Genomic DNA, 13,649 nt, shown 5'->3' with positions numbered 1-13,649 from the left:
AGATCAGAAATCAGCTAACTGATTTCTTCCTAAAGGAGCAGAGTGCATGTTTTCCTCTGATCCTGCTACAGCAGTTGGATGCTGTCAAATGAACTTTATGCAGGGGAGGGTCTCTGACATTCAAACTTACTTTTTCAAGATAAATAATTCTGATATCTCCACAATAAGTAAAATACCAGTAATAAATCATGCAATATATACGTTAACATTAAGGAAAGCAGAATACATTCTACATCTGGGTATTCAATAGGCAGACCACAGGCAAATCCGGACTGTCAGATGGTTTTGAATGGATCGCGAAATCTTTTATTTACTTATTATTATCGTTGCTGTTGTTGTTCTATTATTTTCTCTGGACTCCACCTTGACCTAGAAATTTGGACTTTGACGAAAAATAATTGGTTACCCTTGTTCTACGTTCTAAACTGAAGGCAGTCTAGTCTGGTTTTTAGGATTCACATACTTAGCCTTTGGTGAGCCTGGGTTAAACAAATCTGTGTATAGAATATTGGCAGCATCCTATTTTGGGTATGATGTATGTCATATCTTTTATATAAGAATAATGCGCTATTGGTAGAGGCGTTCTCATGACAAATTATAACTCGTATCTGGAGACTTATACAGTATTTCAAACAAGATTGTCAACTAACCAACCCACTTGATTTACTTAATTGATCTGCATAGCATATTCAAATTCTGCAGTATTAACGTTTACTATTTAAAATAAGAAGTAAATTTCTAAGCCTGCTGGTTGTCAAGATAATGTCCAAAATGTGAACCAAGTGTAATCTGATAGTGTTTATCTTCCTGAGTCTACAGACAGTCTTAAAAAAAGACTTGGAGAGGTTTAAACCAGTGGTGGGCAACCTGTGGCCTGCGGGCCGCATGAGGCCCGTCAGGGTAATCTGCTGGCGGGCTGCAAGACAGTTTGGGTACGTCTTCACTACCCGCCGTATCGGCGGGTAGCAATCGATTTATCCGGGATCGATATCTTGCGTCTCGTTAAGACGTGATATATCAATCCCCGAACGCGCTCACCGTCGACTCCGGAACTCCACCAGAGCGAGCGGCGGTAGCGCAGTCGACGGGGGAGTCGCGGCCATCGATCCCGCGCCGTCTGGACCCCAGGTAATTCAATCCAAGATACTTCGACTTCAGCTATGCTATTTGTGTAGCTGAAGTTGCGTATCTTGGATCGATTTCCCCCCCCCCCCCCCAGTGTAGACCAGCCCTTTGTTTACGTTGACCGTCTGCAGGCACCACTGCCCGCAGCTTCCAGTGGCCAGAAACGGTGTACCGTGGTCACTGGGAGCTGCGGGCGGTCAATGTAAACAAACTGTCTCGTGGCCTGCCAGTGGATTACCCCGAAGGGCCACGTGCGGCCCGCAGGTTGCCCACCACTGGTTTAAACTGTCTTCCTCTTTAATCTCATTGGGGTATAGACTCTGAACTCAAATGATATGTAAATATCAGTGCAAACTATTTCATTGCTAATAGACTTCACTCCTACCTCCTTTCACCCACAAAAATCTATGTGGGGTGGGAATTGGGCAGAGTTGCAGAGAATAAAATAGAGGGAAGAAAGGAGACAAAGATGGGAAGGGAGCAAAAAGGAGGATGGGGAATAGAGAGGAAACAATGGGCCAAAAAAAGCAGCCCTCCTAATGGGGGAAACTCATTTTTCCCAATGAGTGAGGAGGATGTGATGCTGTGGGGGCTCACCCAGATCAGTAAGGGATTATGTCACCACCTGCCATGTAACCCTGGCTGCTTCTGTGCTGTGCAGCTTTGGCTCAGAGCACTGTCACCAATAGCAGGCTCACAGCACAATGGCCTCATCCTGGTTTCCACAGCCTGGTTACTCCTTGCCGGGTGGCCCCACCAGCCCTTCCAGACCCAAGTTTTCCCCAAACTGTTTCCCCTGCAGTGTTCAGTCCCTCTCACTGGACTCTCACAGAAGTTATTCAATTTGCTGTCTCTAAAGAGAGACAGAGGCAGGAAGGCCTCAGAGGGAATGGACTGAACAGAGCATTGAGTGATCCATCCCGTCATCCACTCCCAGCTGCTGGCAGTCAGCTTTTGGAGACTCCTGACACAGAGCATGCGTTTGCATCCCTGATCATCTTGGCCAATAGTTGTTGATGGGCCTATCCTCCATGAACTTATCTAGTTCTTTTTTTAACCCCGTTATACATTTGACCTTCACAACATCGCTGGCTAGGAGTTCCGTAAGTTGACTGTGCGTTGTATGAAGAAGTACTTCCTTATGTTTGTTTTAAAGCTGCTGCTTATTAATTTCATCGGGTGACCCCTGGTTCACGTGTTTATGTGAGGGTAAATCGTACCTCCTTATTCACTTTCTCCACATCATTCATGATTTTTACAGACCTCTATCATATACCCCCTTAGTTGTCTCTTTTCTAAACTGAACAGTCCTGGTCTTTTTAATCTCTCCTCATATGGAAGCTGTTCCATACCCTTAACCATTTTTGTTGTTCTCTGTACTTTTTCCCATTCTAATATCTTTTTTTCAGATGGGGATAAATAGAACTGCATGCAGTATTCAAGATGTGGGCGTACCATGAGTTTATATAGTGGCATTATGAAATTTTCTGTCTTATCTATCTCTTTCCTAATGGTTCCTAACACCTTGTTTAATTTACATTGGAGATACAGTCAAGCCTGAAAAAAATAAATTCCTTTGTCTAGGACCAGCTGGGCTTATGCACAGTCTGCCAAACACATTTGAGGATCATATTTCCAGCAAATATCTATAATTTATACATGGCCCATACCTACATCACGTTATAGTATTAATTACCAGACTCTTACCAATTTTCCAATGAAATATTACAAGACAACAGTAAGCTAGTCAGGTCGGCTGAGACTCACTGCTACATACCAGGGAGCCCTTGCCCTCTGGCATTGGGGTGCTCTTAGGGTCACAGATGTATGTGACAATACTGAGGAAATAATTATATAATAACTAAACTTAGTAACTAGGTCTTTCTGCAAATCTCCCATTGGCATCAGTGGAAGTTCTGTTTATGGGCTGCGGTTAGCAGGTAGTCCGTGAAGTATACCACAATCCTGAACCATAGTTAAAGATGGAATTTGGCCTTCTCCAAGAAATTAATTTGGTGCTCCTTCTCTAATGTTTTAGGGTGGGTACAAGCCGCATACTCTACTCAGTGTATGCAGGTAACCTTAGTTAATGTTAGGAAATTACACAATAAATTCACAACTTAGCACACAACTTTCCTGTGAGGACAAGCCCTAAGTTTTTAAACCAATATATTTATACTGGTATAACCCCCATTTAGACACTTCTATTCCAGTGTAACAGCACATTTTGTCAATTTAGCTTATGTCTTTTGGGAATGGGTTTAAGTTAAGCTAAAATAAGGTACTCTTATACTGGACTAAGTGTCTTCATGGGGTGGATGTGGGAATTATACTGGTATAATTGATGAAAACTTTCCCATAGTTTCTTAATTTTTTTAGGATAGTTCTGCATGGCAGGATGCAACATGGTGGAATTCTAGTTTCTGTCAAGGTATTTCAACATATTTCTTAAAGAGCTATGCACGCTAGGTCCATGAAAAGTGAACTTTTTTGGTAAAGTGATATGGAAGGAGACAGAGGGCACTGAGCAGTGGGAGCACAGCACATTAGGTTTATGTTAATAATGCTCTAAAGGTAAGTACAAATATTTGGCATACCCAATAATTTAATTGGTATACGCCAATCCTAGACCAACCTGCTTCTGTGGTGTACTTGTGGTGCGAGTGCCACAAGACCCACGTGGGCTCTACAAGAATGAAAATTAACACAGATGTTGAGGGCAAGCTCTCTCCTTGAGCAGCCCTCTCATTTATACATCTGTCAAATCTCCTTTTTAACTAAGGGTCCCTGATTTTTTCCCCTCTGCTTGAGCCATGAAGAAAATATTTGCAAATCTAGGGATCAAGCTTGCGAGGGAGTTAGGGTCAAATTCATGTAAGGCTGCTTGGGAAGTGAGCAACTCATTTACATAAATGCACTGTCACCTGAGCAGTTTTGCATCTCCTACCTGCATGACAATGCTGATCCCTTTTGTGTTTCCCTTGCTTTGCGCTCTAGGCGGACTGTACTTAGTCAACATTGTGTGTAGTCAGTTTGTGACTGTGTAAAATGGGTGCATGATTTGACCTCATATTTTCAGTTGTACACAAGCAAATTATTCTCCTAGCATACGCACTGTACAAATGGGTTTCCCTGAGTTCAGAGTGTGCATGTCCATGCTCCTGTGTTGTGGATGTTGCATTAAAAAAAATTCTTCTCCAGAATTTTTAATACTTTGACAGGTGTCTTAAACTGTCATATTTTGGATTAATTTGCAAAACATGTAATTCGCTTGTGGGCCTGTCCTCACTAGGTAGGAGGAGAGACTGAGAGAAATCATTTTAATGTATAAATATTGTCGATTTTCATACTAAAAAGAGGCAAGGCTACCTGAAAGATGAAAAGATTAACATGAGAGAGAGAAGCTTTTTATTACACGCAATTACACTTATCTTAATCCCCTTTGAAGACTTGGGGGGGTCTCAGTTTTATTCACACTGTAGCTGCAACTGCTCTGAGATTAACTTTCCCTTCTTAAAATCATAATGGGAGGTTGATAATCCTCTATAGGAGATTTTTTTTTTTTATAGAAAGTCGAAGTTTATCTTGGAGCACTAGAAATCTCTGGTAGCTAGATTAAAGTGATGATCACAGTAAGCTTCTGAAGGAGAAAAAGAGCTCTTCAATCTTTAAAGTATCCTACACTTTTTAAAATCAATTTAAATATACCTTGGAGATAAAATATGCCCTTCTCTTCCCACCCCACCCCCCCTTAGAGCAAAAAGTAAAAGGTATGTGGGGGGAGGGGGAAGAGAGCATATTTATGAATTTAAATATGAATATCCTTGGGAAGAAGGTTGCATTGGTAGAACTTAAGAAATAAAGCTTGCCAGTAGTTTAATTGGCTTTGTTTTGCTAATAGCTCTAAAAATGCATTACATTCCTTATTAGAATTACTACAGATAGATGACTGACTTTTCATGTATGTCATACTGTATTTAAGCACATAGTTTCTATATTGTTTTGTGTACAGTGCAACCTTCCTAATTGAGAATCATGATTTGTAGACCCATTGTAAGGAAGCAAACAAATATGAATGTGAAGAATATTGCATGATGTGTTCATTAACTTATTTTGGCAAGTGTACTTCAGTTTTATTTATAATGCTTCATAGTTTTAAATAACAGTGAATGTACTGGAATATATATTTTAAAATAATGAAATGTTAGTACTGTTAAACCATGTTCCAGCAATGTACTATTAAATCTTTGCTGAAGATTGGGTACAAACTCAAAATTATTTGTGAGAATTACTGGGTTTGTAGGTTAATTCTCACTTCATCAGTGAGGTTCCTCTATATTTCCATTAGTATGGATATACTGAGCATGGTGAACTATTGAATAAATTCTAAGTATAGCGTTAGGTAATACATTACCTGATTTCTTCTTAAAGTGTTGGAATGAAAGGTACATGTGTTCTATGTGGAAACTGAGGTGTGGAGTCTTGCAGGGCTCTACATTGGGACTAGTACTATTTTTATACCTTTTTAATGATTTAGACAAAGTTACTGTATAATATGTAAGATGATACCAAAATAGGTGAAGTGGTTAAAACCCAGAGTGGTGTAACTTGCCTAGTAATCTGGATAGATCAAGCAAATAGGCTCCGAGGAGAATTAGACACATTAATACATAGAAATAATGCACAAAATAAATATGTGGTGATCAGTGAAATAGCTCATGCAATATAGATCAGTTCAACATGAAACAGCAAAGAAATCCAATAGTATGTTGGCTTGTAATAGGAGGGATATTATGGAGTAACATAAGTGATCCATCCCCTGTCGCTCATTCCTAGCTTCTGGCAAACAGAGGCTAGGGACACTATTCCTGCCCATCTTGGCTAATAGCCATGGGTGGACCTCTCCTCTATTTAATTTATCTAGTTCTTTTTTGAACCCTGTGTAAGCACTATATCCAGATGTACAGATACCCTTTTCTTAACCTGTGTACTATATAATTTTTTTTAACATTCGCTTTAATAAAGTCACAGCCAATGAAAGGTTGGCACTGAGTTATGCTAACACACTGAAAGACCATTCAGATTTCATGTACCGTCTGGATAAAACAGACAAGACCAGCTTTACCTCTTTGGGTGAGGATTATGAACTCTCATGTGTCCTATCTACAGTGTGCAAGTCTTTGAGCACAGTCTTCATTAACCCAAGGTGCACGCACCCACATTTTCTCTCCTCAAACCATACGGCATATAACTTTCATATGTCCTATACCTCATGCAATAAACATCTCTTACATATACCCCCAAAATACTTGCATTCATTGCACACCTTGCTGCACATCCATTATAAATGCTGCAGGCTGGCTTTATAGACAATGGGCTTGATTCACACATTTCCTGACATGGAGATGGAGGTGCAATTTGCAGCTATGCCTTCGGGGATGGATTCATCCTCTCAGGTTTGCACTAGGGATGTAAAAGATTAAATGGTTAACCGGTAAGCATTAGGGTTACTGTTAACCGGACCTAACCGGTAACCCTGGCTGGCCGCAGGGACCCCGGCCCCAAGTTGGGGCTGGTCCGGGCGGGACCCTAGCCAGAGCCACCCCGGTTAAACAATATAATTTTAATCGTTTAACCGGTTAACTTTTTTAACCGATATTTACATCCCTAGTTTGCACCCTTCTCCTGGGGTTCTGCCAGGGAAAAGCAGCCTTAACTTATGGTTAGGGCTCTATAGGAGCTCTACGAGCTGTAGTGGTGCACTGGGTCATTGCATCTTCTGGAAGCCCTGGCTATGTCTCTTTCCCAGCCAACAGAATCCACTCTAGGTAACCTTTTCAGAAGACATTTATATTCTGATGGTTTGACTGATCCGAGAACCAAATTTTTATTGTGTTGCTTCGTTGACACATTGACAGATGGTTCCAAATTCTGCCCTGACTTCTCCCATTTGCAACAACATTGAAGTCACTGGGGTTGTTTGCAACAGTAGACAAGTCAGGGCAGCATTTGTATGTATGAACTCAGAGGGCAGGCAAAACTTTGAGAAGTGGAAACGTTTTCATTCTATTACATTGTGTCATGAAACAAAAATCACATATCACAGCTGGTGAGTACTGAGCTGAAAATTTAGTTTTTTTTTTTTTTTCCAAATTGGTAATCTAGTTTTGTGCCACTTTTCTGGGTTTGACTAAATCCCAAGACAGTTATGAACACTACGTGACTAGTGATACTGAAGTATCTTTGGAATGACCCTCATGGACCTCATATCTGCCAAGGGCACAGTGAATGATGCAGGCACATGATAATAGCTCTAACGTCCCAAAGTAATTGCATGTCCTTTTCCCTCCCTTCTGCCCTTTCCATTCCACCCCAAATCTCTCTGCAGTGTACTCATGACCCTCCACCAGTGCTACTTGTCCCTCCATGAACTACATCCACCTACACTGTTGAAGCCCACACTTCCATCTCCTTTAGTCCCAGTGTTTATGCTTCCTTCCAATACAACTTCTCTGCCTCCTGAGTCACTGAGCCCTTAACCCCTAAATTAAGTTTACATTACTTATTTTATGTTTAAAATAAAAGAAATGAACTGGGCAAACAACTTCGTTAAGGTTGTAAATCTGTATCTCTTTAGAAGTTTCCTTTTTTAAAAAAAGGAAATGCAAGAAATCCAAAGTGAAGGTTAAACTAATATTTATGAAGTAATTTCTGATCACTGAGGTGTAACTGTGACACTCTACCTCGGGGGAACACCCTAGACCCCCATGTTGATCCTTATAATATGATTGTGTGGTATCTAATGCAAAGTTTGTCATGTTATGTGTCTTCGGAAGGCTCATGATGTACTGAGCATTGTTATAGTAATGGCATAGGTTGTAATTTCATGTATATAGTTATGAGGCTGAAAATGTGTCCTCATGGCTTAAAGCAAGTCCAGGCAAAAAAACTCTCAGAGCAGAGGGGCAGTTCACACCTCATCAGGGCATGTATGGGACAAACCCAGCCCAGCCTCACAGGAACAAAGAACACTGGCCTAGGCAGCAACAAAGGATCTGTTGGACTCTCGAGTGAGTCACCCCCCTTCCTTTGATCAGTTTAGGATTGCGATGAGGTAATGCTCACCTGACTCTGAAGGGGGGAGGGCAAAGCCAAGAGGGGAAAAAAGGAGAGATGTTTGCCATGCTCTTCCTCTCTCTCCTACCTCCATCTGCAGACATCACCACCAAGCGACTGAAGCACTGATCAAAGGGGAGAGCCTGGCTGAAGGGCAACCAGACAGCCTGTGGTGAGAAGAATCTAAGTTTGTAAGGACACTGGAAGTGCTAAGATCAGCTTAGAATGTGTTTTGCTTTTTTCATTTGACCAAATCCGACTTGTTGTGCTTTGACTTATAATCACTTAAAATCTATCTTTGTAGTTAATAAATTCATTTGTTTGTTCTGCCTCAGTGGTTCTCAAACTTTTGTATTGGTGACCCCTTTCGCACAGCATGCTTCTGAGTGCGACCCCCCCTTATGAATTAAAAACACTTGTTTATATATTTAACACCATTATAAATGTTGGAGGCAAAGTGTGGTTTGGGGTGGACGCTGACAGCTTGTGACCCCCCCCCCATGTAATAACCTCACGTCCCCCTGAGGGGTCCCAACCCCCAGTTTGAGAACCCCTGTTCTACATGAAGCAGTGCATTTGGTTTGAAGCGTGTCAGAGACTCCCCTTGGGATAACAAGCCTGGTACATATCAATTTCTTTGTTAAATTGACGAACTCCTATAAGCTTGCAGTGTCCATCAGGCATAACTGGACACTGTAAGACTGAGGTTCCTAGGGTTGTGTCTGGGACCGGAGATATTGGCTAGTGTCATCTAGTTGCACAATCCAAGGAGCAGCTTGCATGCCAGAGGCTGTGCGTGAACAGCCCAGGAGTGGGGGTTCTCACAGCAGAGCAGGGTAAGGCTGGCTCCCAGAGTCCAGGATTGGAGTGATCTAGCAGATCACCGGTCCAGATAACACCAGAGGGGAACATCACAGTAACCCTACTGCATTTCACTTCACTCTTGAGAAGGAAAAATTACTCTGACGCTCTGTGATGGTGTCCTGATGGTATCAACAAATAAAGTACAAGATGCTGTTACACTTTGTAGTATTTATCTTCTGCTAAAATTCCAGCATTATATGTTACATCGTTATCTCTGCATGTGTAGCCTCTTGTTTTCATTGTTGCCTATGATGGTTTGAACACCTGCAGAGAGTTAAATACAAATTAATTTATCATAATATTCATTTTTCTGTATCTCGCTCTTGTAATGCTGCACATGCTCCAATAGAGGTCTCCTAGAGAGTAACAGTTTGTTTACTTGTATTCTTTTACCAGTGGGAATGGCTTATTGCTTTTTAAAAAAAATTATTTCTTGCCTTCGGGGTACAAAGCATATGCAGCTTCCATTAAAGTCAGTGGGTGCTATGGATGTTCAGTACCTTAGAAAATCAGGCACTCTGTTTTTTATTTTAAAAGTAGACTTAAAAGTACAGCAAAGCCTACAATATTTGGAAATGAGGCGGAGTTGGGAGAAGAGGGGAGTTGTGTCATGTTGGCTGCAAATAAAACAAGTTTATTTTTATACACTGAGAAAATACAGTTTATAACGGTGTTTAGAGCAGAAGGGCTTTGGTAGGAATGGTGGGTGTGAGTGAAGTATAGTAATTAACTCTAATTAGATAATACTTAATCCTTCTCAGACTATTCCTGAAGGATTCATGGTTAAAACATTGCTAGTCTCATTCTTTATTTACAAACAATCCTTTTATTCCAAGCTAAACTTGCTGAGTCAGTTTTCTTTAAATCAATAAGATTGTCACCTTCAAGTATAATGCAGATAATCCCGAAGTATACCAGTATTACCATCTATACTCTTGGATGATAATTTTATTTTGAGGCAGTCAAAGTCAGCATCTGGAAATATGGAGAAAGTTAAAGGAAAAGAATCAATGAATATTTTCTTGCTACTGTAATAAGTGGAGAGTACAGTAATCATAGGTCACATCCTTGTCCAGTGCATACTAAATGTGAGTGGAGGAGATGTCACATGTCCCTTCTTCCCTCTCGTTCACTTGCCCAGAGTTACTTAGCAAAGCTATTTGGGTCTCCAGCAGCTTTGTTCCCTGTCTTTTCTTTGGCTATATATTGACTTAAATCTGCAAAGGTGTTTATTAGACTGATAGGAAAACTCTGTCTCAGGTTGCTTCACTGATGTAATGTGATGGATGTTGACAACGGGGCTTTACTACCCCTGAAATGGATCTTTACTTGCTCCCGGTGGATTACTGTCATACCAGTGAAAAAGGTCCACAGTAGTAATCTGCAATACACAGTAGTTTATTGAAAAGGAATTACACAAATGGTAAAGGGTTATATTAAGCATATAACTCCTGTGTTAGACATTAAGAGCTATACATTCCTCTTAACGAGTCTCTTTCACAAACAGGACCTGCGCTAGCCTCCCACAGTTCCTGCTTGGCAAACAGAGAAGGTGGTTACCAATTTTATAGACAGCTTCTTTCCTCCTGGTCTGTTTTTCTTAGCCCTCTGGTCTGTCTTGGATTCCCTCCGAATCAAGCCTTGGTTGCCTTGAGACCCCTCTGGTTCACAGTCTACTCGAGCTCACAGAGCAGAGCTTTGGCTACTCTGTCTAGCAGCGTTGCTTCTTCAAGCATCAATTAAGGAATCCCAACCACAGTAATTTACTTTGCTTGATTCTTATACGCTTTTTTCTCAAAGGAGTCACATGTCTTACAAGTATGCCCAGTGGGCATGTGGTTACTAATTTTTACCTAATTAGTGTTTTAGAAGGGGGATGGTTCCGAACGCAGATCATCCCACATTTACTCACTCATCAGTCATTCACTCTGGCTCTCTGCATGCTGTCCTTGCTGTAAGGTCATACAACCAGGTCGACCTGTGCTCCATGCTGGAACTTTATACATGTGATATTTACTTTTGCATGGGCCCATATTTGCTGACCAATAGGTTCAATATCGATCCTACATGCAGACTTTGCCAGTTCTTTACCAAATTTGCTTCTGCTTAAAGGGAACCTGCTCCCAGGATCCTCTGCAGCCATTCAGCCATGTTTAAGTCATGTCAAGTTATGCTCACACCATTCGCTCAGTATGGCCACACCAATTTGGCACCATCCCAACAATGGAGGGGAAACTTCCTCTTGCTAGAGCCTTGTTTCTTTCTAGACTTTCTCAATGAAGAGCTCTGTGGAGCTTAAGAACTTGTCTTTTTCACTAACGGAATTTGGTCCAATAAAAGATATTAACTCACCCACCTTGTGTCTCTCATATTCTGAGATCAACACAGATACAACAATACAAACAAATAACTTGGCAGTTATAAATCTCCAGAACTGAGATGTCTCCCGCAAAGTTAAAAATCATATAATAAATAATATAGCTTTATTCCCTAGTTAATGATGATTGTTCTTTGATTTCAAGCACAGGTGACTTTGAGGTCAAGACACATTATTTCTATCCATCTATTTCTGTAAATGACAAACCTGCAGGTATCTCTCCCATCCATAAACACACAGTTAAAGCTCTTACCTTTTTGTATAGAGCACCAACTTTTACATCTCTCCCTGCCCCCCAGTTCTTCCCTTCCAGGAATAGGGCAGCCTCAAGAGGCCCATACCCTGTGTGAGAAGCCAAAACAAGTTACTTATACAGCATTTCTTCTTCCCTGCCCTGGTCTTCCTCCCACCACCAAAATGCCCTCAGAGTTCATTTGTTTCCTAACATGTACTTTTCAAATCTGTATCAGTCATTTTACCTTTTCATGTTGCAAGAAATATTTAAATATTTATATTGTTTTGCTTTTTGCAAATCTTGTATTCCTGGGACATTTTCTCTTTTATCCAAGCAACCTTGGTCGAGAGATTTGCTTTTATATAAGCATTGGTCTTTCACATTAAAAGTACACCTCTACCCCGATATAATGCGATCCGATATAACGAATTCGGATATAACGCGGTAAAGCAGTGCTCCGGGCGGGGCAGGGCTGCGCACTCCAGCGGTTCAAAGCAAGTTCAATATAACGCGGTTTCACCTATAATGTGGTAAGATTTTTTTTTTGGCTCCCGAGGACAGCATTATATCGGGGTAGAGGTGTGTGTATATAGAAGTATCTTTGGCTTTCATGCACTTGTTTATAAGGTTGTAATTGTTTTCCATTAGGATGTTACAGTTTGTAGTTAAATCGACTTAATCTGTCTCAAGGCCTCTGGTTCACGACTCAGTGAAGGACCTTTTCATACAAGGAAACCTGATATTACTTTTGGATGAAAGCTAGTTTCACTCATCTGATATCCTGGATATGCACCTGTCCTCTTAAATAAGTATAAAGTAGCTTTGTTCTCTTCCAAAAATCAAAGGTGCTGGTAATATGTGTGTAACTATCACTGTTTTTAAACTTACCTTGAATAACGCTAAATGTTTTAATTTCTCACTTTTGGCAGAAGTCAACATAAGGCACTTTAATGTCTGTCTGTTGGCACTGGAGGGTGATCCTATGTAAGGAAACTGGCAGCTGCAATTGTTTCGTAACAGACAGCCAGTCTAATGAGGGGAAAGAAGAAGATATTGAGCCACAAATTGTGGTATCGGACATCATCCAGCTTGTGCGAGAGCAGCAGCAGGTGCCAGCAATGCAAGCAGGTGAGAAAAATCTACCAAATGTTGCAAATGTTTCTTGCTGGTGCCAAGCTATCGAAAACCTTCATAACATACTATCCAAGTGTTGGCTGGTAAAATGGTATAGCTTAAAAAATTGGTTGCATTCAGCAAGGATTCTTCCTCAAGGGTTAGTATTTATAAAAAGAGAGGGAAAAAAAGTTAATTCTGGAAAGTAGACTGGAAAAAATGATCTAGCTTGTGGTTCAGCTTGACTGTCCTATGAGCTGCCACTTTGTTCTCCAAGCAGTCAGTCTGAAAGCTCTTCCTCTCAGCAACTGCTCACAGCATTTCCTTGTCTAGGTCCACAGTAAGCGGGATCCAGTTGATCTGGTTAACTGGTTGCAGCTTTGATTTTCCCCCCAAAGGGTAATCACAGGGAACATGCTGAGAACATAGGTGCATTGTACCCCAATGTGTGATGATGGTTAAACTCTGCCCACACTCGACTAGTAGACGCTCATCTTAATCCTACCATGAGAAATATCCCAGGCACTTGCCAATTTTCCTCCACTTAACAGCCAGTGTTAGAATGCAGCCAACAAATGGCTCACCAAAGCACAGCAAATGCCACACTTGCCACTGTTCGGGGATATACCCCACTACTGACTGCATAGCAGAAATCCTATCTGGGCAGTGCTGCCCACTTTCCATCCAACTAATAACATCATCAGTTCTCAGCGATGGACAGAACAGGCGAGCACATCTGCCACTCCAGGAACTCCCACATAACCACCAGGCTGCATGAATGGCTACCTGGCTTTGGGCTCCCAAGCCACCTCTGGAGCC

The 13,649-nt window shown here is 41.3% G+C and overlaps 1 protein-coding gene across 4 annotated transcripts in view; it reads left to right on the top strand.

Annotated features, from left to right (window-relative positions):
• The first annotated feature begins 12,667 nt into the window (after window positions 1-12,667).
• The window catches only part of MCF2L (MCF.2 cell line derived transforming sequence like), a 262,818-nt gene continuing 261,836 nt past the window's right edge, over window positions 12,668-13,649 (top strand). For all 4 annotated transcript variants that reach the window (XM_065400851.1, XM_065400844.1, XM_065400835.1 and 1 more), the window contains exon 1: window positions 12,668-12,845. In XM_065400851.1, coding sequence (XP_065256923.1) covers window positions 12,668-12,845 — 178 coding nt within the window. The remainder of the gene's footprint in view (window positions 12,846-13,649) is intronic.

The sequence above is a fragment of the Emys orbicularis genome, chromosome 1 (assembly GCF_028017835.1).
Source record: "Emys orbicularis isolate rEmyOrb1 chromosome 1, rEmyOrb1.hap1, whole genome shotgun sequence".
In the NCBI taxonomy this organism is placed as follows: domain Eukaryota; kingdom Metazoa; phylum Chordata; order Testudines; family Emydidae; genus Emys; species Emys orbicularis.
This window is presented reverse-complemented; position numbering and strand designations above follow the sequence as displayed.